The sequence below is a fragment of the Gavia stellata genome, chromosome 27 (assembly GCF_030936135.1).
Source record: "Gavia stellata isolate bGavSte3 chromosome 27, bGavSte3.hap2, whole genome shotgun sequence".
Lineage (NCBI taxonomy): Eukaryota > Metazoa > Chordata > Aves > Gaviiformes > Gaviidae > Gavia > Gavia stellata.
In genome coordinates, this window is record NC_082620.1 from 1,734,175 (window position 1) to 1,761,458 (window position 27,284).

Sequence of the window (27,284 nt, forward strand, 5' to 3'; positions counted from 1 at the left end):
TCAAAGCGAATAATAAAATGGTTTTGATGCCAAATACAGATTTTACCCCCTGCCCCGTGTGAGCTCGGAGGGGCTGTGATGAGTTTTTGTGGTTCCCCCTCCTTGCTGGTGTTGAGGAGACTGTCGGACGGCGAAGCAGAACAGACGCTTGTTGCTTAGCAGTGGTTTTATGGTTGTGAAGGACTCCGGGAGGGGAAGGTAAGGAAAGAAATGGTGCGGGGGGCGGAAAATGAGTTTTCTTGCATCTCCAACACCCTGGGGGGAGCCTCGATGCACCTTCCGCTTGGCCGGAGGGACTCGAGACGCCGGAAATCCTCAATCCTGTCTACTCGCACCAGCGCCGTCTCCCCCTCGCCGTTAATCCGCGGCTCTTGGGGAGGAGAAAGGGCGCTTTCCCGGGCTGCGGGGTTGGGAAGAGAGCGGCTGGGAGACTCCCACCCCCTCCGGGGGGTGGCTTGGGGTCAGATCCGTGGTTTATTTTGGGAGCGGGGATGCCTCCAGCCCCCAGCACGGGGGATTTTAAGCTTGGGTTGGGGATTTACCGATGGCTTTCCCTGCTGGGGTGGGGGCAAAAAATCCTTAATTACCCCAGGGGGTAAAAAATCCTTAATTACCCCAGGGGGTAAAATTTGCTGCCCCAGGGGGGCTGCGGGGGCTGCGGCACAGGGGGGACGCATCCCCGGGGGTTTGTTTAATGCCGCTTTGCCTCGTAGCAACCCTGGCACGCTCCACCCCAAGGCTTTTCCTGCCAGAGCAAACCCCTGGGCTTTAATGAGCTTAACGCGGGCCAGGATTTAACGAAAGGGCTGGCTTACTCTCTCCAAGGAGCTCCTTTCCCCGGTGGGAGCCAGCACCATCCTGCCTGGGGGGGGACAGCTCAGCAAAGTAAGCACATTTCCACCGATTTTGGGCACGGGGAAGCGCCGGGCACTGCTATTTTTTTATATTTTCCTTTATTTTGCTCGTTCCCCTCTCGCCAAGAGCCTTGTTGGTTGTTTTTATTTCCAAAGCCCTGCTTGGCCGGGGGAATATCCGGTGGTATTTTTGGCGGTGGATGCTAAAATGTTGCTGCTCGCGGCCTCGCCGGTTGCGTTGGGACCCCCGAGGCAGCCAGGAAGAGGAGGGTCCCCGGTCCCCCCGTCACGCCGGGAGGGGAAGGCGAGGATTTCGGGTTAATCCCAACCACGCATCCGCTTTCCGCTTGCAGGCGACGAGCCCAAACGGAGCCCCAAAAAAATCCCAGGAAGGGGCTTGGGAGCAAGGAGGCCGCGGGAAGGGGGTGCGCAGGGCTCGGCGGACCCCCCTTGGGGAGCCCATGAGTGAAGCGGAGCCCACGGTGGAGGCTGTGGTTGAGGTGGGTGTCGTCGTTCTCCCCCCCACCGCAGCGGGAACTGGTGGCTGCTCTCGCGGGATCGGCCACGGAGCCACGGCGGCAGAGGGGGGGCGGCGGGTTTGCGATTGCAAAGGGCACTTTTGCAGCGGGTTTTTGCGAGCGCAACCGGCGCTTTTGTGATGGCAAAATGCAAACCTGCGGCGGTTCTGCGATTGCACCGGCAGTTTTGTCATCGCAAGCGCAAATTTGCGGCGGTTTTGCGATCATAACGGCGGATTTGCAGCGGTTTTGCAATTGCAACTGTAAACCTGCAGTGGCTTTGCGATCGCAAAGACAAATTTGCAGCAGTCTTGCGACTGCAACTATAAATCTGCGGCGGTTATATGATTGCAACAACTATAAATCTGCAGCGCTCTTGCAATCGCAGCTGCAAATCTACAGTGGTCTTCTGATCATAACTTCAAATCCGCAGCAGTTTTGTGATTGCAACTATAAATCTGCAGCAGTCTTGCAGTTGCAGACTATTCTGTAGCAGTTTGCCATTGCAACTGCAAATGCGCAGCAGTCTTGCAATTGCAGCTGTGAACGCGCAGCGGTTTTGTGATTGCAGCTATAAACCTGCAGCGCTCTTGTGGTTGCAAACACACATTTGTAGCGGGTTTGCAACTGCAAATGCAAATCTGCAGCAGTTTTGTGATAGCAAACGCAAATCTGCAGCGGTTTTGCAATTGCAGTAATAAACCTGCAGCGCGCTTGGGATCGCAGCTGCAAACCTGCAGCGCGCTCGGGATCGCAGCTGCAAACCTGCAGTGGTTTTTGTGATCGCAACTGCAAATTTCTAGCGGTCTTGCCATTGCAAACAGAAATCTGCAGCAGTTTTGCCATTGCAAAGACACATTTGCAGTGGTTTTGCAATTCCAAACACAAATCTGCAGCAATTTTGCCGCTGCGAAGACACATTTGCAATGGTTTTGCACTTGCAAACACAAACCTGCAGCAGTTTTGCCGCTGCAAACCGTGCCGCTCAGCATGTCCGAGTTGCACGGGGCGCAGCATTTGCAGCTGGTGGGGGGGAAGAATGCTTTTCGTGGCCTCGGCCGAGCGCGTGGGGAAGGCTCAGCCCAGCCCCCTTCCCCGCCGAAGGAACAAAGCAGCTCTTGGCTGCAAAGGGCATCTTGGCCCCATCCCGGGGCCGGATCCCCATCCCGGGGCTGGATCCCCATCCCGCTGCTGTCCGGAGCCGGCCTGAGCCCCGTCCCCGTCCCGCAGCAGCCGTCGCGGGGGCCATGTCCTCGCTGCTGTCCCTCCAGGAGGAGAACCGCATCCTGCAGCAGGAGCTATCGCGCGTCGAGGACTTGTTGGCTCAGAGCCGGGCCGAGCGTGATGAGTTGGCCATCAAGTACAACGCCATCAGCGAGCGGGTAAGTCGCCAACTGGGTTAACCCCAAACCACCCATTTTCACCCCAAACCACCCATTTTCACCCCAAAATCAAGGCGATGCAAGCCGTAACCTTTGCATTCCCCATGCTTGGAGCAGGAGATGCTGCGGCATCTTGCAACGTCCCGGTGACTGGAATTTCAGTGCCGTGTCCGGACCTGTTCCGGCTTGCCGGGGCTTGTCCTGCAGGATGCACAAAGCATCCCCCGCCCCCCCCCCCCTCCCTATTTTATTTATCCTGCTGCTTTTCGGGAAGCGGAGACCCCCCTGTTGGCATCCTTCGCCTTTTGCATCCCTTTCCCGTGGCAACGGGGGAATTGAAAAGGGCTTTGGGCAGCAGCCAGATGCTGAACGTGGCTCCTGGGGAGACCCGAATCGAGGGGCTGCCGGGTTTTTTGGGGGGCAGCCCCTCTGTGGCTATTTATTTACAAAAAAAAAAAAGCAAATATCAGGAAAATACCCCAAGGGGAATCGCCACCCCTGAGCCTGAGGATCCTTTACCCATCAGCTAATCCCGTGCAACGCAGGATGGGGCTTTGCTGAACTCCAGATTCAAAGTTGGGTTATTTTTAAAAGCACCCCCAAATTTTCCTATTCATCCCCACTCTGTGCATGCGAAGGGGGGGGATGCAGAATTTGGGGGGGTCTCAGCTTCGGCCGTGTGGGGGTTTGCTGTAGGACCACCCCAAAGCGATGGCTTTGTCCGGGATGGGGTGTTGTGTGTCAAGTTGGAGGATGCTCGGTGGGTGCTGGGGAGGGGCAGGTTTAACATCCCGATGCGTGGCGGTGGGATGGTGTCCCAGGACTTCCCGCATCCCATCCCAGCTGGAGCAAACCCTGCGGCTGGAGACGGGCGAGCGGGAGGCAGCGGAGAGCCGGAGCCTGGCGCAGCACAACATCGAGCTGCGGCGGCTGCTGGAGGAGGAACAAGCCGCCTACAAGCGCAAGCTGCAGGCGTACCAGGAGGGCCAGCAGCGGCAAGCCCAGCTGGTGCAGAAGCTCCAAGCCAAGGTAAATCCTTCCCGGGGGACACGGGGACGTTTTGGGGACACCCTCCCCGGCTCCAGTGTCACCCACCCTATCTCCTCCACCCAGGTGTTGCAGTATAAGAAGAAATGCGGCGAAGTGGAGCAGCAGCTGCTGGAGAAGGCGACGGAGCTGGAGCAGGAGAGGCTGACGGTGAGGGATGGGTTTGGGGAGGTCCCTCTGCCCTGACCCCCCCCCCAAATTGGGGTGACGGTGAGCGGGCTGTTGTCCCCGCAGAGCCAGCTAGATGCGAGCGGCTCGCAGCCAGAGGAGGAGAGCAGCAACGAGCTGGAGAACGCCCTGATCCGGCTGGAAGAGGAGCAACAGAGGTGAGCGGGGGTCCCTGGGGAGCTGCGGGACCCCCCCGGGATAATGCTCCGGCCGTGTGTGACCCCCCCACCCCAGGAGCAGCAGCCTGGTGCAGGTGAACTCGATGCTGCGGGAACAGCTGGAACAAGCCAACGTGGCCAACGCGGCGCTGAGCGAGGACATCCGCAAGCTGACGGCCGACTGGGCGCGGGCGCGGGATGAGCTGGAGCAGCGGGAGGCGGAGTGGAGGCGCGAGGAGGAGGTTTGGGGGAGCCCCGGGGATGTGGAGGGGCCTGGGGATGCGGCAAGGAGCAGGACGGGAGGTGGCGGGGAGAGGGATGCGAGGCAGAAGGATGCGGGCGTGTGGCATGGAAAGGGATGCGGGGAGGGATGAAGGATCACTGGGAGGGATGCAGGACCATCGGGAAGGATGTGGGGCCACGGGGGCTGTTGCACAGAGAAGAATTTGGGGGTGCAGGGGATGCGGCATGTGCTGGGAGGGCGATGCGAGGCAGGGGGATGCAGGGATGCGGCACAGAAGGGGATGCAGGACCGCTGGGGAGAGATGCGGGGCCATGGGAGGTGATGCACGGAGAAGAATTTGGGGGTGCAGGGGATGCAGCACATGATGCGAGGGCGACGCAAGGCAGAGGGTTGCAGGGATGTGGCATGGAAAAGGATGCAGGGAGGGATGTGAGGATGTGGGGATGCAGGGAGGGATGCAAGGCTGCGGGGAGGGATGCGGGGCTGTGGGGGCTGTTGCGCAGCGAAGAATTTGGGGGTGCAGGGAATGTGGCATGTGCTGGGAGGGCGATGTGAGGCAGGAGGATGCATCCCCCATCCCTCTCCGTGCAGGGTGGAAGGGAATTGGGGTGGGGGCTGCTGGCTGTGGAGGACCGCGAGGGCGACGGGTGCGGACATGGGGGACGGTGCACAGAGATTTGGGGACCAAAGGGAGAGGGATGGGGGGCCAGGGGAGGTGGGGATGCTGCCCGGAGGGCTGGGGGGCTGCAAGGCGGAGGTGGCTGCATGGGGAGGGACCCCACCACCACCACGCCGGGACCAACGCCGCTCCGTCCCACGGGCAGTCTTTCAACACCTACTTCAGCAACGAGCACAGCCGACTCCTGACCCTGTGGAGGCAGGTGGTGGCCTTCAGGCGTCACTTCGGGGAGATGAAAGCCACCACCGAGAGGTCCGGGGCAGGGGGGTGGTCCCGCGGGGTTGTCCCTGGAGGTCCCCAAGGACCACCACCTCCAATCCCGCATCTCCCACCGCAGGGATCTATCGGAGCTGAGCCATGAGGCGTCGCGGGCGGGCAGGGCTGCCCATGCCGCCTGCATTCACCTGGCTGCCAACCTGCGGCTGGCCGAGAGCCAGGCTGGCGCTGCGCGGGAGAAGCAGGCCATGCGCCTGGCGCAGCTGGAGGAGCAGCTGGCGGCACGGGCGCGGGATGCCGACCTGGAAAAAACCGCCCTCAGTGCCAGGTACCGGGGTGGGGTGGGTCGCAGGGGATGGGTGCCAGGGTGGGGACCCGCTGCTGCCCGGTGTCTCGTCGCAGGCTGTCGGAGCTGGCGGCGGCCCTGGAGCGCCTGCGGGCTGAGGACGGGGAGAAGGAGCGGGCGGTGGAGGCGCTGACCCTGCAGCTGCAAAACCTGGTGAGCGCAGGGCGTGATGAGTTTTGGGGTGGGATGCGCGCTGAGCCGGGGGGTGCAAGGATGCACGCTGCGGCAGGGTGCATGCTAAGCTGTGGTGCATGCTGGGGCGCAATGCACGATGCATACCGGAGCGGGGTGCATGCCAAGTTGCAGTGCGTGGTGGGGCACGATGCCCTCCAAGCCGGGAGGTGCAATGCACACCGAGCTGTGATGCATGCTAGAGCATGATGCGTGATGCATACCAGGGTGCGATGCACGCAGGAGCATGCTGAGCTGTGATGCACACCGGGGAGTGATGCAAGATGCATGCCAGGGCACGATGCACGGTGCATACCAGAGTGTGGTGCATGCTTGGATGCAATGCACACTGGACTGGGCTGCACGCTGGGGTGCGACGGATGAGGTGTGCCGCGGTGCAGTGCACACCAGGGTACAATGCACACCGGGGCATGACGCGTGCCAAATTCTGGTGCCGCGTGGCACACAACATGCACCAGGGTGCGATATATGATGCACGCCGAGCCACAATGCACACCGGAGCGTGATGCGTGCCAGGGTGTACTGCATGATACACGCCAGGGCGTGATGCATGCTGGGGTGCAATGCACGATGCACCCTGGGGTGTGATGCATGCCAGGGTGCAATGCACGATGCACCCTGGGGTGTGATGCATGCCAGGGTGTGCTGCACGATGCACGCCGGGGTGTGATGCATGCTGGGGTGCAATGCCTGATGCATGGCAGGGCATGATGCTGACCGACGCACCATGCCTGCCGGCCGCACCTGACGCTGCGCCGACGGGCTTTGCAGGAGGCCTCGCGCGCCCAGGAGCCATCGCCGGCGGAGGTGGAGGCCTTGCGCTCAGAGGTGGAGCTGCTCCGTCAGACGCTGCAGGATGTTACCCAGGTGCTGGGGGCTCCCTGCTCCCCCCTCTGCCCCAACCCCTGCAGCCAAGGGGGTCCCCCTCCCCTGCCTCAGTTCCCCCCTCCCCTGCCTCAGTTCCCCCCTCCCCTGCCTCAGTTCCCCCCTCCCCTGCCTCAGTTCCCCCCTCCCCTGCCTCAGTTTCCCCTCGGTGACACAGGGGCTCCCTCCCTCCCTTCACAGGCGGTGCTGGCGGATGACCCCGAGCAGCCGCCGCCACCCCCGGAGTCCCCCCCGTGTCCCCCTGCGTCCCCTCGCCGCAGCCTCTCACCCAGCGCCGCCGTCACCGCCGTGCACGCCGCCCTGCGCCGCCGCCACCTCCAGCTGCAGGTGAGCGCCGGGGGGCTGCAGCATGATGAGGATGATGAGGATGAGGATGATGAAGGCTGACCCCCGCCTTGTCCCCCCTCCCAGGACGCCCGGAGCCAGGCGGAGGCCAGCCGGGAGGTGGCCGGGAGCCTGCGGCGGGAGCTGGGGGACAGCGAGAGGCGGCTGGGGACCCTGGAGCAGCGGCTGGAGCAGCTCAGCGCCGAGGCCGGGGGCTGCCGGCGGGCGCAGGATGAGGCCCTGCACGAGGTGGCCTGCCTGCGCGCTGAGGCCGAGGTCCTGCGCAGGTACCTTCCGTCCGTCTGTCCCAAGCTCCGTCCGTCTGTCCCAAGCTCCGTCCGTCACTCTGTGGCTGTCCCTGCGCTTGCATCTTTGTGTATCCGTCTGTCCCTTTGCATCCTTGTGCGTCCGTCTGTCCCTCTGCATCCTTGCGTGTCTGTCTGTCTGTCCATCCCCGTGTGTCCCTGCACATCCATCCCCCTGCATCCTGGCCAGACTGTCCGTCCGTCCATCCAGCTTTCCCCCGCCCCCTCATGTGTCCGTCTGTCCCTGCGCATCCTGGCCTGTTTGTCTGTCCCTTTATCCCTTCGCATCTCTCGCTGTGTGTTCCTGCATGTCCGTTTGTCTCCACGCATCCTGGCTTGTCTGTCTGTCCATCCCCCTGGCCTGTCTGTTTGTCCATCTGTCCCTGCACACCCTCCCCTCTCTGTGCGTCCATCCCTGGGCATTTTGGCCTCTCCGTCTGTCCATGCATGCATCCCTGCACGTTCATCCCCATGCATCCTGCTTGCCTGTCCATCTATCTATCCCTCCTTGCCTCACCATGTCCGTCTGTCTGTCCCTGTGCATCCTGCCCTGTCTGTCTGTCCATCCATCCCTACGCATTCATCTCTGCCTGTCCATCCATGCGCATCCCTGCACATCCCTCCATCCCGGCACACCCACCCGCGTCCGTCCATCCGTGTCCGCCTGCCCACCTGCGTCCGTCTGTCCGGCAGGGAGCGGCTGCGGGCGGAGGAGGCGCTGGCGGGGGAGCAGCAGCGGGCGGGTGCCCTGCAGCAGGAGCGGGCGCAGCTGCAGCGCCGGGGCGAGGGGCTGGAAGACGCCCGCGACGAGGCCGCCCGCGCCGCCGAGGCTGCCCGCCAGCAGCTGGAGCGCAGGTGGGGGACGGGTGGGTGCTGCGAGATAGTGGGTGCCATGAGATAGTGGGTGCTGCAAAATCCCAGTGGGTCCCCTGCAACCTCCCCCCAAATCTGGGTGCTGCCACCTTGCCCCCCCCCAATTGGGTGCTGCAACCCCTCCACCCCCACTAACTGGGTGCTGCACGCCCCCCACCAAGTGGGTGCTGCAAAATCTCAGCGAGTCCCCTGAAACCCCCCCAAGTGGGTCCCCTGAACACCCCCCCACCCCGATGTGGGTGCTGCAGCCTCTTCCCTCCCACCAGATTGGGTGTTGCAGCTTCTCCCCACCAACTGGGTGCTACAAAATCTCAGTGGGTGCTTCAACCCCCCCCCCAAGTGGGTCCCCAAAGCCCCCTCCTAAGGTGGGTGCTGCCAGGTCCCCTTCCAGGTGGGTGCTGCCACCCCTCCAACGGGTGGGGTGCAAAACTTCAGTGGGTGCTGCCACCCCCCAAGTGGGTGCTGCAATCCCCCTCTCCAAATGCGTGCTGCAAAATAGCGGGTGCTGCATCCCCTGCCCCAAGTGGGTGCTGCAAAATAGTGGGTGCTGCAACCCCCCCCTTTCCCCATGGGTGCCCCCCATGGGTGCTGGCAGCCAGCAGCAGGTGGAGGAGCTGGAGGCGCAGCGGGCAGGGGTGCAGCGGGAGCTGCTGGAGGCGCGGGAGGCGCTGAGCCGGGCGGCGCTGGAAGCCGAGGTGGCGCGGGGCGAGCGGGAGGCGCTGGCTGAGGCGCTGGGCAAGGTGGGTCCCCCGATACCCAGCCCTTCACCCCCCTGCAGCGGGTGCACCCCTGTGCAGTAGGTGCAACCCCAAGCAGTGGGTGCCACCCCCCCGTGCATCAGGCTTAATCCCCCCTGCACTGGGCGCACCCCCTATGCAGTGGGTGCGACCTCTCTTACGGAGTGGGTGCACCCCTATGCAGTGGGTGAACCCCCAGCAGCAGGTGCACCCCCCCCATGTATCAGGCTTAGCCCCCTCTGCGGTGGGTGCCACCCCTCCCATGCAGCAGGTGCCACCCCATGCAGAGGGTGCAACCCCCATGCAGCAGGCTCCCCCACCCCATATACAGCGGGTGCCGCCCATGCAGCAGGTGCAACCCCTAAGCAACAGGCTCAGCCCATGCACTGGGTGCCCCCCATGCAGTGGGTGCATCCCTATGCAGCGGGTGCAACTCCTGCACCAGGCGCCGCCCATGCAGCAGGCGCAACCCTAAGCAACAGGCTCAGCCCATGCACTGGGTGCCCCCCTGCGCTGGGTGCTGCAGCGGCGCAGGCATGACGCAGACTCCGGCCAACTCATCGCACCCGGGCCGTCCCGGCAGGCGCAGGGGAGCTGCGGGGAGCTGGCAGCGGCGCAGCGTGCCGCGCAGGCGGAGGAAGCCCGGCTGCGGGATGCCTTGGCCAAGACGAGCGAGCTGGCGGCCGGGCTGGCGCGGGAGAAGACGGAGCTGAGCCGAACCCTGGCCCGGCTGGAAGAGGAGCGGGAGAGCGGCCGCAGCCGGACGCGGGAGCTCGGGCAGGAGCTGGCGCTGCTGCGGGGACGGCTGGAGCGCGGGCGACGGGCCGGGGCGGCCGAGCGGCAGGGCCTGGAGCGGGCACGCAGGGCGGCCGAGGAGGGCTGCCGGGGGCTGCGGGCAGAGCTGCGGGTGCTGCGGGGCCAGCACCTGCGCCTGCGCCAGCACCTGGAGCAGGTGGGTGATGGGGAGGGGTGGGGAGGGGGCAGGAGGTGACTGGGAGGGTGCATGGGGCAACTGGGAGGGATGGGGAAGAGGGCATGGGGCAACTGGGAGCGATGGGGAGGGTGCATGGGGTAACTGGGAAGGTGCATGGGGCAACTGGGAGAGGTGGGGAGGGTTCAGGGGGCAATTGGGATGGTGCAGGGGGTGACTGGGAGGGGTGGGGAGAGAGCACGGGGCAACTGGGAGGGTGCACAGGGCAATTGGAAGGGATGGGGAGGGGGCACGGGGCTATTGGGAGCGATGGGGAGGGTGCATGGGGTAACTGGGAAGGTGCAGGGGGCAACTGGGAGGGGTGGGGAGGGGGCACGGGGCAACTGGGATGGTGCAGGGGGCGACTGGGAGGGGTGGGGAGGGTGCATGGGGTAACTGGGAGGGGTAGGGAGGGTGCACGGGGCAACTGGGAGGGTGCACAGGGCAATTGGAAGGGATGGGGAGGGGGCACGGGGCTATTGGGAGCGATGAGGAGGGTGCATGGGGTAACTGGGAGGGGGCACGGGGCAACTGGGAGGGTGCAAGGGGTGACTGGGAGGGTGCACGGGGCAATTGGAAGGGATGGGGAGGGGGCACGGGGCTATTGGGAGCGATGGGGAGGGTGCATGGGGTAACTGGGAAGGTGCAGGGGGCAACTGGGAGGGGTGGGGAGGGTGCAGGGGGCAACTGGGATGGTGCAGGGGGCGACTGGGAGGGATGGGGACGGGGCACGGGGCAACTGGGTGGGTGCAGGGGGCAACTGGGAGGGATGGGGAGGGTGCAGGGGGCAACTGGGATGGTGCAGGGGGCAACTTGGGAGGGATGGGGAGGGTGCTGGGGGTGACTGGGAGGGTGCACGGGATAACTGGGAGGGGGCACGAGGCAACTGGGAGGCGTGGGGAGGGGGTACGGGGCTATTGGGAGTGATGGGGAGGGTGCATGGGGTAACTGGGAGGGTGCAGGGGTTGACTGGGAGGGGTGGGGAGGGGGCACGGGGTAACTGGGAGGGGTACGGAGGGTGCATGGGGCCACTGGGAGGGATGGGGAGGGGGCACGGGGCTATTGGGAGTGATGGGGAGGGTGCATGGGGTAACTGGGAAGGTGCATGGGGCAACTGGGAGGGATGGGGAGGATGAACAGGGTAACTGGGATGGTGCACAAGCTAACTGGGAGTACCATGGAGGGTGCATGGGGTAACTGGAAGGGATGGGGAGGCTGTACAAGTCAACTGGGAGGATGGGTGGGGAGGGTGCATGGGAGCTGGAAAGCTGCGTGGGGCAACTGGGAGGGATGGGGAGGGTGCACAAGGCAATTGGGAATGATGGGAAGGGTGCATGGACTAACTGGGAGGATGCATGGGGTAACTGGGAGGATGCGTGGGGTGACTGGGAGGGCCATGGCGGATGCCTGGGGTGACTGGGCGGCGGGGATGCCGCCGACCCCCGCGCCCCGCAGGCGGTGCAGGAGCAGAGCGCGGCGGGCGAGGCGCTGGCGCAGGCGCGGGGCGAGCAGGAGCGGCTGCGGGGCGAGCTGCTGCGGCTCAGCCGGGCCCGCGAGGGACTGGCCAAGGAGGGGGCCAGCCTGGCCGTCCAGCTCGCCGCCGCCCAGCGCCACGGCCAGGATCAGGCCCAGGAGGCGGCTGGGCTCAGGTGGGTGCCAGCGGGGGTGTGAGGGTGTCTCCCTCCCACCCGGATCCCGGGTTTCAGCAGCATGGCTGGCGGCCTTCCGGCAGGTCGGAGAAGGAGGGGCTGGAGAGCAGCATCTTCCAGCTGCAGCAGCGGCTGGCCCAGCTCGACACCCGCAACCAGCAGCTGGAGGCCGAAGGCCGGATCCTGCTCCAGGCTAAGGAGGCGCTGGAGGGTGAGGGGTCCACCCCCAGCCCCCCAGTCTGTCCCCATCACCACGGCCATCCCCATCCTTCCTCCTCCCCACCCTTAAACCTCCCCATCCTTCCATCCTTAAACCTCCCCATCTTCATCCTCATCCTCGCCCCCATCCATCCTCATCTTCACCCTCACCCCCATCCATCCCCGCCCCCATCCATCCTCATCTTCACCCTCACCCCCATCCATCCTCAGCCCCATCCCTCCTCACCCTCACCCCTGTCCCCATCCCTCCTCACCCTCACCCTCGTCCCCATCCCTCCTCACCCTCACCCTCGTCCCCATCCCTCCTCACCCTCACCCCATCCTTAAACCTCCCCATCCTCATCCTCACCCCCATCCCCATCCTTCCATCCTTAAACCTCCCCATCCTCATCCTCACCCCCATCCCCATCCTTCCATCCTTAAACCTCCCCATCCTCATCCTCACCCCCATCCCCATCCTTCCATCCTTAAACCTCCCCATCCTCATCCTCACCCCCATCCCCATCCTTCCATCCTTAAACCTCCCCATCCTCATCCTCACCCCCATCCCCATCCTTCCATCCTTAAACCTCCCCATCCTCATCCTCACCCCCATCCCCATCCATCCTCATCCTCACCCCCATCCCCCATCCCCATCCATCCTCATCCTCACCCCCATCCCCCATCCCCATCCATCCTCATCCTCACCCCCATCCCCCATCCCCATCCATCCTCATCCTCACCCCCATCCCCATCCATCCTCATCCTCACCCCCATCCATCCCCGTCCATCCTCATCCTCACCCCCATCCATCCCCGTCCCTCCTCATCCCCGTCCCTCCCCGTCCCCATCTTCAACCCCATCTTCAACCCCATCTTCAACCCCATCTTCAACCCCATCTTCAACCCCATCTTCATCCCCGTCCCCCCATCCGTCCCCATCCCCCTGCAACAGGGTCACAACAAACCCTCCGCCACCGTGTCCCCCCCACGTCCCCGCTCCTGTCACTTAACCCACACCCACACTGCCCTCCCACTGACCGCGACTGGGGGGTGGGGGTGCGTGTCCCCGCAGCCGAGCTGGGTGCTGCGCGGCTGGAACGGGAGCGGGAGCTGCAGGCCCGGCGGCAAGCGGTGGCGGCCGCCGAGACGGCGGCGGTGACGGTGGCCCTGCAGAGCGCCCGCGATGCGCACCGCGGTGAGCTCGACCGCCTCCAGCGTGAGAAGGTGGGCGTTGGGTGGGGGATGCTGATTCTTGGGGTGCGATGCTGATTTTTGGGGTGCGATGCTGATTCTTGGGATGCGACGCTGATTCTTGGGATGCGACGCTGATCGTTGCGGGGGGCAGGAGGAGCTGGAGGCCGAGCGGGGCCGGCTGGCGCGGGAGCAGGAGGAGCTGGCGGCCGAGCTGGCGGCGACGCAGCGGCAGCGCGAGAGCGAGAAGCAGCAGGTGGGTGGCCCCGATGTCCCCTCCTGTCCCATCTCCAGTGTCCCCCCGCCCGGGGCTGAGCCGTGTTCCCCCCCAGGCGCTGGCGCTGCAGGAAGAGGAGAGGGCGGCGCTGGCCGAGACGCTGGCGCGGCTGCAGCGGAGCCTGGCCGAGGCCACGGCCGAGCTCGAGCAGCAGCGGCGAGAGGTCACTGGCCACCAGGAGAAGGAGCAGGTGGGGGGGTGGGGGTCCTGGGACCCCCCCAGAATGGCGCAGAGCCCCATGTGTCCCCCACTGCAAGCCCTCGTGCCCAGGCGTCCCTTCTCGTTGCAAATCCCCATGCCTAAGCATTCCCTCCCATTGCAGCCCCCCCGCCCCGTGCCTGGGTGTCCCCCGTGTCCCCCCCATTGCGTATCCCCATGCATGGGCATCCCCTATGCCCCCCCCATTGCAAGCCCCTAATGCCTGGGCGTCCCCCCTATTACATCCCCCAATGCCTGAGGCTCACCATCCCCTTGCAAGCCCCCCCACTACACCTTCCACTGTTTGAAGCCCCCCCCCAATGACCCCCCTTCTTGCACCCCTCCCAATTGCAACCACCTCCCCACTGCATCCCTCTGGCAACGGGGATGCTGGGATGTGGTACCCGAGCTCCGTATCCCCATCCCTGGGGTGTGGTACCTGAGCATCCGTATCCCCATCCCTTCACCATCCCCATTGCAATCCCCCCCGCGGGACCCCCACACCGCCGGGGATTGGGGCTCAGGGCTCTGTGTGCCCCCCCCAATCCCCGCAGAGCCTGGCTGCGGAGCTGCGCAGCCTGCGGGCGCAGGCGGAGGAGACGGCAGTGGCCCATGAGCGGGAGGCGAAGACTCTCCGCAACCAAGCGACGGCGGCGGCCAAGCAGCGGGACAGTGCCCTGCGGGAGGTGAACCCCCCCCAAACACCTTCCCACCCCCCCCAAAATGTCCCCGCTAAACCCCGGACACCCCGCCGCAGGCGGAGGAGGCGCGGGCGCAGCTGCGGCTGGTGGCGGAGGTGCGGGCAGCGGGACGGCGGGAGCTGCTGGAGGCGCAGCGGGAGGCCCGGGAGAGCCGGGAGGGCCGGGAAGCGCAGCAGCGGCAGGCGCAGGAGGCACGCCGGGCCCTGGGAGACGAGGCGAGGGAGAAGGAGGCCCTGCGGCGCTCCAATGAGGAGCTGCGGGCGGCATTGCGGCGTGCCGAGGGCGAGCGCATCAGGTGACGCTCAGGGTCAGGGGATGCTCGGGACAAGGGGATGCCCAAGTTGGGAGATGGAGGGGATGGGGCGATGCCTTGGAGGGCGATCCTTGGGACAAGGGCGATGCTCAGGACAAGGGGATGCCCAAGTTGGGACTTGCATGGGGTGGTGCAGTGCCTTGGAGGGGGATGCTCAGGGTCGGGGTGATGCTTGGGACACAGGGGTGCTCAAATTGGGAGATGCAGGGGATGGTGCGATGCCTTGGAGGGTGATGCTCAGGATAAGGGTGATGCTCAGGACAAGGGGGTGCCCAAGTTGAGAGGTGGAGGGGATGGGGCGATGCTCGGGACAAGGGTGATGCTCGGGACAAGGGGATGCCCAAGTTGGGACTTGCATGGGGTGGTGCAGCACCTTGGAGGGCGATGCTCAGGGTTGGGGTGATGCTTGGAACAAGGGGATGCTCAAATTGGGAGATGCAGGGGATGGTGTGATGCCTTGGAGAGTTACGCTCAGGATAAGGGTGATGCTCAAGAGATACATGGGATGGTGTGATGCCTTGGAGAGTTACGCTCAGGATCGGGGTGATGCTTGGGACACAGGGGTGCTCGAATTGGGAGATTCAGGGGATGGGGTGATGCCTTGGAGGGCGATGTTCGGGACAAGGGGATGCCCAAGTTGGGACTTGCATGGGGTGGTGCAGCGCCTCGGAGGGCGATGCTCAGGGTCGGGGTGATGCTTGGGACACAGGGGTGCTCAAATTGGGAGATGCAGGGGATGGTGCGATGCCTTGGAGGGTGATGCTCAGGATAAGGGTGATGCTCAGGACAAGGGGGTGCCCAAGTTGGGAGGTGGAGGGGATGGGGCGATGCTCGGGACAAGGGTGATGCTCGGGACAAGGGGATGCCCAGGTTGGGACTTGCATGGGGTGGTGCAGCACCTTGGAGGGCGATGCTCAGGGTTGGGGTGATGCTTGGAACAAGGGGATGCTCAAATTGGGAGATGCAGGGGATGGTGTGATGCCTTGGAGAGTTACGCTCAGGATAAGGGTGATGCTCAAGAGATACATGGGATGGTGTGATGCCTTGGAGAGTTACGCTCAGGATCGGGGTGATGCTTGGGACACAGGGGTGCTCAAATTGGGAGATTCAGGGGATGGGGTGATGCCTTGGAGGGCGATGTTCGGGACAAGGGGATGTCCAAGCCGGGACTTGCATGGGGTGGTGCAGCGCCTCGGAGGGCGATGCTCAGGGTCGGGGTGATGCTTGGGACACAGGGGTGCTCGAATTGGGAGATTCAGGGGATGGGGTGATGCCTTGGAGGGCGATGTTCGGGACAAGGGGATGTCCAAGCTGGGACTTGCATGGGGTGGTGCAGCGCCTCGGAGGGCGATGCTCAGGGTCAGGGTGATGCTTGGGACACAGGGGTGCTCAAATTGGGAGATGCAGGGGATGGTGCGATGCCTTGGAGGGTGATGCTCAGGATAAGGGTGATGCTCAGGACAAGGGGGTGCCCAAGTTGAGAGGTGGAGGGGATGGGGCGATGCTCGGGACAAGGGTGATGCTCGGGACAAGGGGATGCCCAAGTTGGGACTTGCATGGGGTGGTGCAGCACCTTGGAGGGCGATGCTCAGGGTTGGGGTGATGCTTGGAACAAGGGGATGCTCAAATTGGGAGATGCAGGGGATGGTGTGATGCCTTGGAGAGTTACGCTCAGGATCGGGCTGATGCTTGGGACACAGGGGTGCTCAAATTGGGAGATTCAGGGGATGGGGTGATGCCTTGGAGGGCGATGTTCGGGACAAGGGGATGTCCAAGCCGGGACTTGCATGGGGTGGTGCAGTGCCTCGGAGGGCGATGCTCAGGGTCGGGGTGATGCTTGGGACACAGGGTTGCTCAAATTGGGAGATGCAGGGGATGGTGTGATGCTCAGGATAAGGGTGATGCTCGAGATACATGGGATGGTGCGATGCCTTGGAGAGTTAAGCTCAGGGTCGGGGTGATGCTTGGGACAAGGTGTCACCCTTGGGACACAGGGATGCTCAAGTTGGGAGATGCAGGGGATGTTGTGATGCCTTGGAGGATGATGGTCTGGGTCAGGGTGATGCTCGGGACAAGGGGATGAGGTTTGGGGCTGGGAGGAATGCACTGGGTAGGATGCTCAGTACATGAGATACGAGAGGAGCTTGGGAAGGGGCCATGCCTTAGATAGGGATGCTGGGGGACAGCGGGGATGTTTGGGGTGGCAATGCTCAGGGTGGGGGCTGCCCTGATGGGGTGATGCCTGGGAGGGGGTGCCCGAGGTGGGGGGGAGTGCTCAGGGATGGGGGGAATGCCTGGGCTGGGGATGGCTTGGAGCAGGATGCTTGGGACGGGGGCTGGCTCAGGATGGGGTGATGCTCGGGGCGATGCCGGGGATGGGGCGATGCTCGGGGCCAGGGCGATGCCCCTGGGGGGGTGACACCAGCTCCTTCTCCCCTCTCCCACAGCTTGAAGCGTGCCAGCGAGGAGAAGGAGCAGCGGCTGGCGCTGGTGGAGGACGGGCGGGCAGCGGCCGACCGGGAGGTGAAAGAGCTGCGGGCAACCCTGCGGGAGCTGGAGCGCGCCCGCCTCGATGCCCGCCGCGAGCTGCAGGAGCTGCGCCGGCAGGTGAGGAGGAGGAGGAGGATGACGGGGACTCCCCCACCCATTTGGGGTGCCCCCAAGCCGCCGCCGTCTCCTCCTTGGGCAGGTGAAGGATCTGGACAGCGAGAACAGCAAGAGGAGCAAGGAGGTGGGCGAGCTGCAGGCGCGCATGGCCCTGGAGGAGCAGCGGGAGGAGGAGAGCCGCCGTGAAGCCTTCGGCCTCAGGCAGAAGGTGGCGGAGAGCGAGGCCGGCACGGAGGCCGCCAGGAAGGAGGTGGAGGGGTCCCTGAGCGTCCCCAGTGCCCCGTTGCTTGGTGTCCCGCATCCCAAAGTGTGCCTGTCACCCCACAGCTTGGTACCCTGCCATACCCAGATGTCCCCGTCCCCTCACCCCATAGCTCGGTGCCTGCTGTCCCCAAGCATCTCCATGGCCCCATAAGTGGTATCCTCTGTCCCTGGGTGTCCCTGCTACTCCATTGCTTGATGCCATGTCCCTGGGTGTCCCCGTCACCCCACCGCTCAGTCCCCTATGTCCCCATCGCCCTTTGCTCTCTGCCCTGCATCCCTGGGGGTCCCTTGCACCCCCATTGCCCCTTGCTCTGAGCCTGGTGTCCCCGGCTGTCCCCACCACCCCATCCCCTTGCATCCTTGGGAGTCCTCATCACCCTGTTGCTCCAGCCCTTCCATCCCCATCACCCCATTGCTCCATCCCCTGCATCCCTGGGGGTCCCCCATACCCCATTGCTCCATCCCTGGGAGTCCCCCATCATCCTATTGCTCCATCCCCTGCATCCCTGGGGGGGTCCCCCATCATCCTGTTGCTGTGTTCCCTGCATCCCTGGGGTCCCCCATACCCCACTGTTCCATCCCTGGGGCTCCCACATATCCCATTACTCCATCCCTTGCATCCATGGGGGTCCCCAATACCCCACTGTTCCATCCCTGGGGCTCCCACATATCCCATTACTCCATCCCTTGCATCCATGGGGGTCCCCCATACCCCACTGTTCCATCCCTGGGGCTCCCACATATCCCATTACTCCATCCCTTGCATCCATGGGGGTCCCCAATACCCCATTGCTCCCTTCCCTGCATCCCCATCACCCCATTGCTCCGTCTCTTGCATCCCTGGGGGTCACCCATACCCATCGCTCCCTCTCTCGCATCTCCATCACCCTGTGCTCCATCCCTTGCACCCCATCACCCATCCCTCCACACCCTGCACCCCACCTCTCCCCATCACCCCCTTTCTGCTCCCTCCCCAGCTCCAACACCTGCAGCGGCGGCTGTCGGAGGCGGAGGGCGAATTTCGGCAGCGGGAGAAGGACCTGGCCCGCAGCTTGGAGGAGGCTCGCGGCAACGAGAAGAAGCTGCTGGCCGATGCCCGCAACCTGCAGCTGAAGGTGGAGGCGGCGCGGGGCGAAGCGGCCGAGCTGAGCCTGCGCCTGAGTGCGGCTGAGGGTCGGGCGCAGGGGCTGGAAGCCGAGCTGGCTCGCGGCGAGGCGCTGCGCCGGGCTGCCGAAACCCGCCTGGGAGGCATCCAGTCCGCCCTACGCCGTACCATGGGCATCGGCCGGGCACGGGCCGGCTCCCCGGGCAAGGGTGAGAGTCCCTGGGGACACCCGGTGCCCCGTCCCTTGCTTAGGGGAAGGGGATGCATCCTGCTGCAGTGCTCCACTCCCTGCACCCCTGGGGGTCCCCCATATCCCATCGCTCCATCCTCTGCATCCCCATCACCCCATTGCTCCATCCCTGGGGGTCCCCCATCACCCCATTGCTCCATCCCCTGCATCCCTGGGGTTCCCCATACCCCATAGCTCCATCCCTGGGGGTCCCCCATCACCCCATTGCTCCATTCCCTGCATCCCTGGGGTCCCCCATCACCCCATTGCTCTATCCCCTGCATCCCTGGGGTCCCCCATCACCCCATTGCTCTATCCCCTGCATCCCTGGGGTTCCCCATCACCCCATTGCTCCATCCCTGGGGGTCCCCCATCACCCCATTGCTCCATTCCCTGCATCCCTGGGGTCCCCCATCACCCCATTGCTCTATCCCCTGCATCCCTGGGGTCCCCCATCACCCCATTGCTCTATCCCCTGCATCCCTGGGGTTCCCCATCACCCCATTGCTCCATCCCTGTGGGTCCCCCATCACCCCATTGCTCCATCCCTGGGGGTCCCCCATACCCTATTGCTCCATCCCCTGTGTCCCTGGAGGGTCCCCCCTACCGCATTGCTCCGTCTCTTACATCCCTGGGGGTCCTCCCCATCCCATGGGTGCATCCCACTGCCGCTTGCGGTCCTCCCTTGGGTGCTGCGCCCCATTGTCCCAATGTCACCCAGTTTGTCCCTATACAGGTGGGGGACCCGAGGGGTCGGGGAGCCCTGGCTCGTCCCCGGACCCCGATGCAGCGACCGAGCCCGAGGCGGTGCGGGCGGCCCTGCGGGATTTCCTGCGCGAGCTGCAGGACGCGCAGCGGGAACGGGTACACCTTCCTTCCCCTTCCCTCCCCATCGTCCCCAAAAAGCCCCTTTCTCACCCCATTTTCTCGCCCCGTTTTCTTGCCGCAGGAGGAGCTGCGGGTGCAGGTGGGCAGCCTGGGCCGGCGGCTGGCGGAGGCGGAGGAGGAGCGGGACAGCGCCGATGCCCGGGCGCAGCAGCTCCAGAAGCTGGTGGCTGAGAGCGAGGAAGGTGATGGGGGTGTTTTTTGGGGTGCATCCCCTCCAGATCATGGGATTTGGGGTGATTTGTCCTGTGCTGGAGCCTCACCAGCAAGCGGGGGCTTTTGGGGAAACTGAGGCACGGGGGCGGTGGTGACAATGGTGCCTGGGACTGCAGGATGCTCGCTGGGATTTCCCCCATGCACGACCCTAAAATCCCGGTAAAATTGGTAAAACCTCACATGCAAACCCCGTGAACCCCAGTAAAAACCCTATTCGTGCCCAGTAAACCCCGGTAAAACTGGTAAATGCCCCTATAGATTCCCTATAAATCCCAGTAAAACTGGTAAATTCCCCGTGCAAGCCCCATAAACCCCAGTAAAACTGGTAAACCCCCCCCCATGGATCCCCTGTAAACCCAGTAAAACTGGTAAATGCCTCACGCATCCCCTGTAATGCCCAATAAATCTGGTGAACCCCCCATGCTTGCCCTGTAAACCCCAGTAAAACTGATAAAAGACCCCTGCCTCCCCCATAAACCCCAATAAAACTGGTAAAAGCCCCTGTGCATCCCCCATAAACACTGGTAAACCCTCCTGCCTCCCCCATAAACTCCAATAAAACTGGTAAAAGCTCCTGTGCATCCCCAAAAACCCGAATAAATCTGGTGAACCCCCTGTGCTTGCCCCATAAACCGCAGTAAAACTGATAAAAGATGCCTGCATCCCCCATAAACCCCAATAGAATTGGTAAAAGCCCCCGTGCATCCCCCATAAACCCCAATAAAACTGGTAAAAGCTCCTGTGCATCCCCAAAAACCCCAATAAATCTGGTGAACCCCCTGTGCTTGCTCCATAAACCACAGTAAAACTGATAAAAGACCCCTGCCTCCCCCATAAACCCCAATAAAACTGGTAAAAGCCCCTGTGCATCCCCCATAAACACTGGTAAACCCTCCTGCCTCCCCCATAAACCCCAATAAAACTGGTAAAAGCTCCTGTGCATCCCCAAAAACCCGAATAAATCTGGTGAACCCCCTGTGCTTGCCCCATAAACCGCAGTAAAACTGATAAAAGATGCCTGCATCCCCCATAAACCCCAATAGAATTGGTAAAAGCCCCCGTGCATCCCCCATAAACCCCAATAAAACTGGTAAAAGCTCCTGTGCATCCCCAAAAACCCCAATAAATCTGGTGAACCCCCTGTGCTTGCTCCATAAACCACAGTAAAACTGATAAAAGACCCCTGCCTCCCCCATAAACCCCAATAAAACTGGTAAAAGCTCCTGTGCATCCCCAAAACCCCCAATAAATCTGGTGAACCCCCTGTGCTTGCCCCATAAACCGCAGTAAAACTGATAAAAGATGCCTGCATCCCCCATAAACCCCAATAGAATTGGTAAAAGCCCCTGTGCATCCCCCATAAACCCCAATAAAACTGGTAAAAGCTCCTGTGCATCCCCAAAAACCCCAATAAATCTGGTGAACCCCCTGTGCTTGCCCCATAAACCGCAGTAAAACTGATAAAAGATGCCTGCATCCCCCATAAACCCCAATAGAATTGGTAGAAGCCCCCGTGCATCCCCCATAAACCCCAATAAAACTGGTAAAAGTCCCTGTGCATCCCCCATAAACACTGGTAAACCCTCCTGTATCCCCCATAAACCCCAATAAAACTGGTAAAAGCCCCCGTGCATCCCCAAAAACCCTAATAAAATGGGTAACCCCCCTGTGCATCCCCAAAAACCCCAATAAAATGGGTAAAGCCCCTCTGCGTCCCCTGTATCGCCCCCGTGCACGCCTCTATAAGGTGGGTGACCATCGGGGTGGCTCCGGCAGGGCGTCGCAGCGGTGGCGGGGAGCTGAGCAGCACCCAGGCCACGCTGCTGCTGCAGGAGGAGACGCTGCGACAGGGCGAGCGGGAGCGGCGGGCGCTGCGGGAGAAGGTGACGGCGCTGGAACGGAGCCTGCACGCCGCCGAGGGCGAGCGCCGAGCCACCCAGGTGGGCATCGCCATGGGGGGGACTGGATCCTGCCCCCATCCCTGACTGCTCCGTGCCAGCCAGCCGGTGCCTTGCAGGAGAGGATGAGCGCGGCACGAGCCGGCGAGGCCAAACTGGAGGATACCAAGCGGCGGCTGGAGGTGGCGGAGAGCCGGAGCACCCGCCTGGAGCTGCAGCAGCGGGTGCTGGAGGGCGAGTTGCAACGGGCACGGCTAGCCCTGGGCGAGCGGCAAGCAGAGGCGCGGGCGATGCAGGATCGTGCTGAGCTGCTCCAGAAACAGGTAACGGCTCAAATTCCTCTAAAATCCCCATTGCGTGGATTTTTATTTTTGTTTTAATGATTATACTTAATTTTGCTATCGTTTTTGGGGTGTAGCTAGCGGAGAGCGAGCAGCGCGCCGGCGCTTTGCAGCTGGCGGTGGAGCGGTTGAGCGCGGCGTTGGCGGACAGTGGCTCGAAGGACGATGCGTCGAGCACAACGGCGGCGTTGGCCGATGGCACCGCGGTCCACGAGCGGCTGCTGCAGCTCCAAAGCGCCCTGGCCGCCGGCGAGCTTGACCGCCGGGCGCTCCAGGTGGGAGCGAGCACCCTAGGGTGACACCGGGGTGCTTTTGCTTGGGGGTGACCCTGGGTGTCGTTTCCTTCCCACCCATCCCAGGAGGGGCTGGATGTGGCCCGGCGGGCGCTGGCGGAGGCGCGGGAGGAGAAGGGAGCACTGCGGGAGCAGCTGCGGGGGCTGCGGGAGGAGCAGGAGGCCCTGCAGCGCAGCAAGGAGGAGCTGGAGGCGCAGGTCCGGCAGCAGCAGGAGGTGAGGGTGGGTGGGTGCACCCCACGCTGGCAGGGGGTGGCGGTGGGGCTCCCCAAATCCGCTATTCTTTGCCCTCGGGCAGCACCCTGAGCCCTTTTGCCCCTCCTGGGCAGCACCCTTGGCCCCCATGCAGCTCCCCGGCATCCTTTTGCTGCCTGGCAGCCCTTTGCACCCATACAGCCCCCCCTATACCCTATTGCACCCGTACAGCCCCCCCCATACCCTATTGCACCCATACAGCCCCCCCTATACCCTATTGCACCCGTACAGCCCCCCCATACCCTATTGCACCCGTACAGCCCCCCCCATACCCTATTGCACCCATACAGCCCCCCCATACCCTATTGCACCCCCATACCCTATTGCACCCTTACAGCCCCCCCATACCCTATTGCACCCATACAGCCCCCCTACACCCTCTTGCATCCCCCAGCACCCTGTTGCCCCCATGCAGCATCCTTTGCCCCCCCACCTTGCATCACCTTATGGACCCCCCCAAAGCCCCAGCACCCTTTTGCCCCCCCATGCAGCATCCTTTGCCCCACCCCTTGCATCACCCTATTGCCCCCATGCAGCCTCTCTGCACCCTTTTGCCCCCCCATGAAGCCCCTTGCATCCTTCTCCCCCCCCCCCCCGCCAGCACCCTATTGCCCCCATGCAGCACCCTGCACACCTTTGCCCCCCATGCAGCATCCTTTGCTCACCCCCCACCCTGCATCACCCTATAGACCCCCCATATAGCTCCAGCACCCCCTTGCCCCCCCTGCAGCCCCTGCCTATAGTGGGGGCCATGGCTGACCCCCCACCCCGGCGCAGGCGCTGCGGCAGCGGCAGGAGGAAGGTGGGGGGCTGCAGGAGCGGGTGGGCAGCCTGCAGCGCGCCCTGACCCGCGCGCAGGAGGAGAAGCGGGAGGCCGAGCGCGTCGCCCTGCGCCTCGAGAAGGACAAGAGCGCCCTGAAGAAGACCCTGGACAAGGTGAGACGGTGGGCAGCACCCTTGGGTGCCCCTGGGGCTGGCCCCGTGGGGAGCATCGCACCCAGGGGGGGGACAGGAAAAAATGCATCCGTTGTGCCAGGACTGGGCGCAAATCAAATGCAAAGCCCGAAAAACAGCTTATTTATAGCGCGTTATTATTTTTTAAGCGTAAAATATACTTTATCTATATGCTCCACTATGCATAGAGTCTATATGCATTTAAAATATATGGGATTTTATATATTATATATGGGTTTTATATATTATATATGGGTTTTTATATATTATATATGGTTTTTTATATATTATATATGGTTTTTATCTATTATCGTTTTTTATATATATTATATGTATTTTTATATATATTATATATATTACATGTAATATATATGTAAAATATAATGTAAAATACATATTTTATATGAAATACATATATGTTTACATGAAAAAAACATATTTTACCCGCTGGAGCTGGGCAGGGTGTGGGTGCCTGTGCGAAGCAGCCCCCAGCACCCCCGTTTCTGTGTCCCTCTCCGGGGGGGCAGGTGGAGCGGGAGAAGCTGCAGACGCAGGAGGACTCGCTGCGGCTCTCGGCGGAGAAGGGCCGGCTGCATCGCTCGCTGGGCACGGCCGAGCGGGAGTTGGCGGAGGCGCAGCAGCGCATTCAGCTGCTGCAGGTGGGTGACCCTTTGCTAGCCTGGGTGGGATGGGTGCAGGCGGTGGCACCCATGGGTGCTGCCTGCCCCGCTGGATGCACTCATTGCTTGCAGCAGGACGGTGCTGGGCTCTGTTAGGGGCTCATTCCAGCTTGGAAAGATGCTGGTGCTTGTACTGGGGTGGCATTGGTCTCATTTTTGGGGTGCTTCGCAGCGTGGGGAGATGCTGGTGCTTGCACCGGGAGGGTGCTGGGCTCTTTTTTTTAGGGGCTCATCCCATTTTGGGAAGATGCTGGTGCTTATACTGGGCTGGGGCTGGGCTCCTTTTGGGGTGCTTCCCAGCTTGGAGGGATGGGGATGGTGCTGGGCTCCTTTTGGGGCTCAGCCCAGCTTGGGAAGATGCTGGTGCTTATACTGGGATGGGGCTGCTTTTGGGGTGCTTCCCAGCTTGGCGGTATGGGGATGGTCCTGGGCTCCTTTTGGGGTGCTTCCCAGCTTGGGGAGATGCTGGTGCTTGCACTGGGATGGTGCTGGGCTCCTTTTGGGGTGCTTCCCAGCTTGGAGGGATGGGGATGGTGCTGGGCTCTTTTTGGGGTGCTTTGCAGCGTGGGGAGATGCTGGTGCTTGCACTGGGCTGGGGCTGGGCTGTTTTTGGGGTGCTTCCCAGCTTGGAGGGATGGGGATGGTGCTGGGCTCTTTTTGGGGTGCTTCCCAGCTTGGAGAGATGCTGGTGCGTGCAGCAGGATGGTGCTGGGCTCTGTTCGGGGCTCATCCCGGCTTGGAAAGATGCTGGTGCTTGTACTGGGGTGGCACTGGTCTCATTTTTGGGGTGCTTCGCAGCATGGGGAGATGCTGGTGCTTGCACTGGGCTGGGGCTGGGCTGTTTTTGGGGTGCTTCCCAGTTTGGAGGGATGGGGATGGTGCTGGGCTCCTTTTGGGGCTCAGCCCAGCTTGGGAAGATGCTGGTGCTTATACTGGGATGGGGCTGCTTTTGGGGTGCTTCCCGGCTTGGCGGTATGGGGATGGTCCTGGGCTCCTTTTGGGGTGCTTCCCAGCTTGGGGAGATGCTGGTGCTTGCACTGGGATGGTGCTGGGCTCCTTTTGGGGTGCTTCCCAGCTTGGAGGGATGGGGATGGTGCTGGGCTCCTTTTGGGGTGCTTCCCAGCTTGGGGAGATGCTGGTGCTTATGCTGGGATGGGGCTGTTTTTGGGGTGCTTCCCAGCTTGGGGAGATACTGGTGCTTATACTGGGATGGGGCTGGTTTTGGGGTGCTTCCCAGCTTGGAGAGATGGGGATGGTGCTGGGCTCCTTTTGGGGTGCTTCCCAGCTTAGGGAGATGCTGGTGCTTATACTGGGATGGTGCTGGGCTCCTTTTGGGGTGCTTCCCAGCTTGGAGGGATGGGGAGGGTGCTGGGCTCCTTTTGGGGTGCTTCCCAGCGTGGGGAGATGCTGGTGCTTGCACTGGGCTGGACTGTTTTTGGGGTGCTTCGCAGCTGGGAGAGATGGGGATGGTGCTGGGCTCATTTTTGGGACTCAGCCCAGCTTGGGAAGATGCTGGTGCTTATGCTGGGATGGGGCTGTTTTTGGGGTGCTTCCCAGCTTGGGGAGATACTGGTGCTTATACTGGGATGGGGCTGGTTTTGGGGTGCTTCCCAGCTTGGAGAGATGCTGGTGCTTGCACTGGGATGGTGCTGGGCTCCTTTTGGGGCTCAGCCCAGCTTGGGAAGATGCTGGTGCTTATACTGGGATGGTGCTGGGCTGTTTTTGGGGTGCTTCCCAGCTTGGCGGTATGGGAATGGTGCTGGGCTCTTTTTGGGGTACTCCCCAGCTTGGGGAGATGCTGGTGCTTGCACTGGGACAGCGCTGGGCTCATCCCAGTTTGTAGGGATGTTGGTGCCGGGCTCTTTTCGGGGCTCCTCCCAGCCCCAGTGCCCGGTTTTGGGGTGACGCCTGCCCCAGGCGCAGGTGTCGGCGCAGGAGCACCCCGAGTCCCCTCTCCCCGAGCCCTCGCCGGAGCTGCGGCGGGAGCTGCATCGCCTGCGCCTCGCCCAGGTCCAAGCCCAGCAGGCGCCGGAGCCTCGCGAACGCGCCCACCGCCACCGCAGCCTGGAGGAGCAGGTGAGGGGGGTGACACCCCGGAGAGGTGTCCCCTCCCTGGTCCCCCCCACTTTCATCCCCCCCCCCCCATTGCAGATGGCGCTGCTGAAGGGGCAGGAGCTCCACCGTCACCCCACCAGCATTTAGGGCCCTGCTGCAACACCCGCAGAGACCGGCGCAACTCATCTCACGGGTGAGGGGGGAGCCGTCCCCATCCCCGTGCTCAAAAAAAAGAACCACCAAACCCCCCCATTTTTGTCTCGTCGCTCCCTTTTCTCAAGCAAAAAGCTGCACTTTAGTGCCGAGACGACGACGCTCGTGTGTTTTTGATACAGGTTGGGGCCCCGACGGGTGTTTTTTCCCATTTTTCTATTGCAATTTTTAACAAAAAGTGTGGAAATACTTATTTTTAGCGCCGGGAGAGCCCCATCTCGGCACCGGCCAAGCCCCCTGATTTATTTCCCCCCAATACACGATGCTCCTCCAGCAGGTCCCAGTTTTTCCCCTTTTTCTAACAAAAAACCCACTCCAAGTTGGTGGTTTTTTGTTTTTTTTTGCAAATAGTGGGATTTTTATATCGCTATTTTTGGAGTTTGAGGGTTTTTTACTACGGGGCAGCCCGAGGTCGCGGGGGGGAGCTGAGCCGAGCTGAAAAAGCATGGGTGGGGAGGTGGGGGGCTTCGAGCGCGGCTCTGGCACTATTAAATGTGGATAAAGCCAAACTGGCAGTCTCTGAGGGGCTTTTTTTGGGGGGGGGGGGGGGGGACGGGGGGGACACGGCCAAAATGGGTGTCTGTTGGGACACCAGGATTGATTCAGGTCCCATAATAATAATAAAAATTAAAAATAAATAATAAAAATTAATAATAAATATTAAAGTTATTAAAGTAATAAATAATAACATAATAAATGATAAAATAACAAATAATAATACAAATAAAAATAATAATAAATTGATGGTAGATAACAATAATTTATATTAAATAACAATAAATAATAATAATTATTATTATTTACCACCACCACTTTGGAGGAGAGCTGCAGGACTATACCAGAACCATTAAGCATCATCCTT

The 27,284-nt window shown here is 62.3% G+C and overlaps 1 protein-coding gene across 1 annotated transcript; it reads left to right on the forward strand.

The window, feature by feature from the left end:
- The first annotated feature begins 1,054 nt into the window (after positions 1 to 1,054).
- On the forward strand, positions 1,055 to 26,375 carry CROCC (ciliary rootlet coiled-coil, rootletin). Its single transcript, XM_059829837.1, is given in 37 exon segments — positions 1,055 to 1,222; positions 1,224 to 1,301; positions 1,304 to 1,342; positions 2,644 to 2,754; positions 3,598 to 3,783; positions 3,868 to 3,951; positions 4,036 to 4,127; positions 4,204 to 4,369; positions 5,196 to 5,302; positions 5,388 to 5,594; positions 5,669 to 5,765; positions 6,576 to 6,671; positions 6,870 to 7,016; positions 7,101 to 7,300; positions 8,012 to 8,173; positions 8,787 to 8,931; positions 9,512 to 9,880; positions 11,354 to 11,547; positions 11,631 to 11,758; positions 12,820 to 12,971; positions 13,093 to 13,194; positions 13,271 to 13,405; positions 13,968 to 14,099; positions 14,171 to 14,409; positions 16,875 to 17,034; positions 17,117 to 17,284; positions 18,276 to 18,612; positions 19,369 to 19,496; positions 19,582 to 19,702; positions 21,510 to 21,682; positions 21,781 to 21,954; positions 22,050 to 22,247; positions 22,332 to 22,481; positions 23,298 to 23,456; positions 24,002 to 24,133; positions 26,072 to 26,230; positions 26,306 to 26,375. Coding segments are annotated over 37 exon segments (5,646 nt in total). The 3' UTR covers positions 26,357 to 26,375.
- Positions 26,376 to 27,284: the final 909 nt, after the last annotated feature.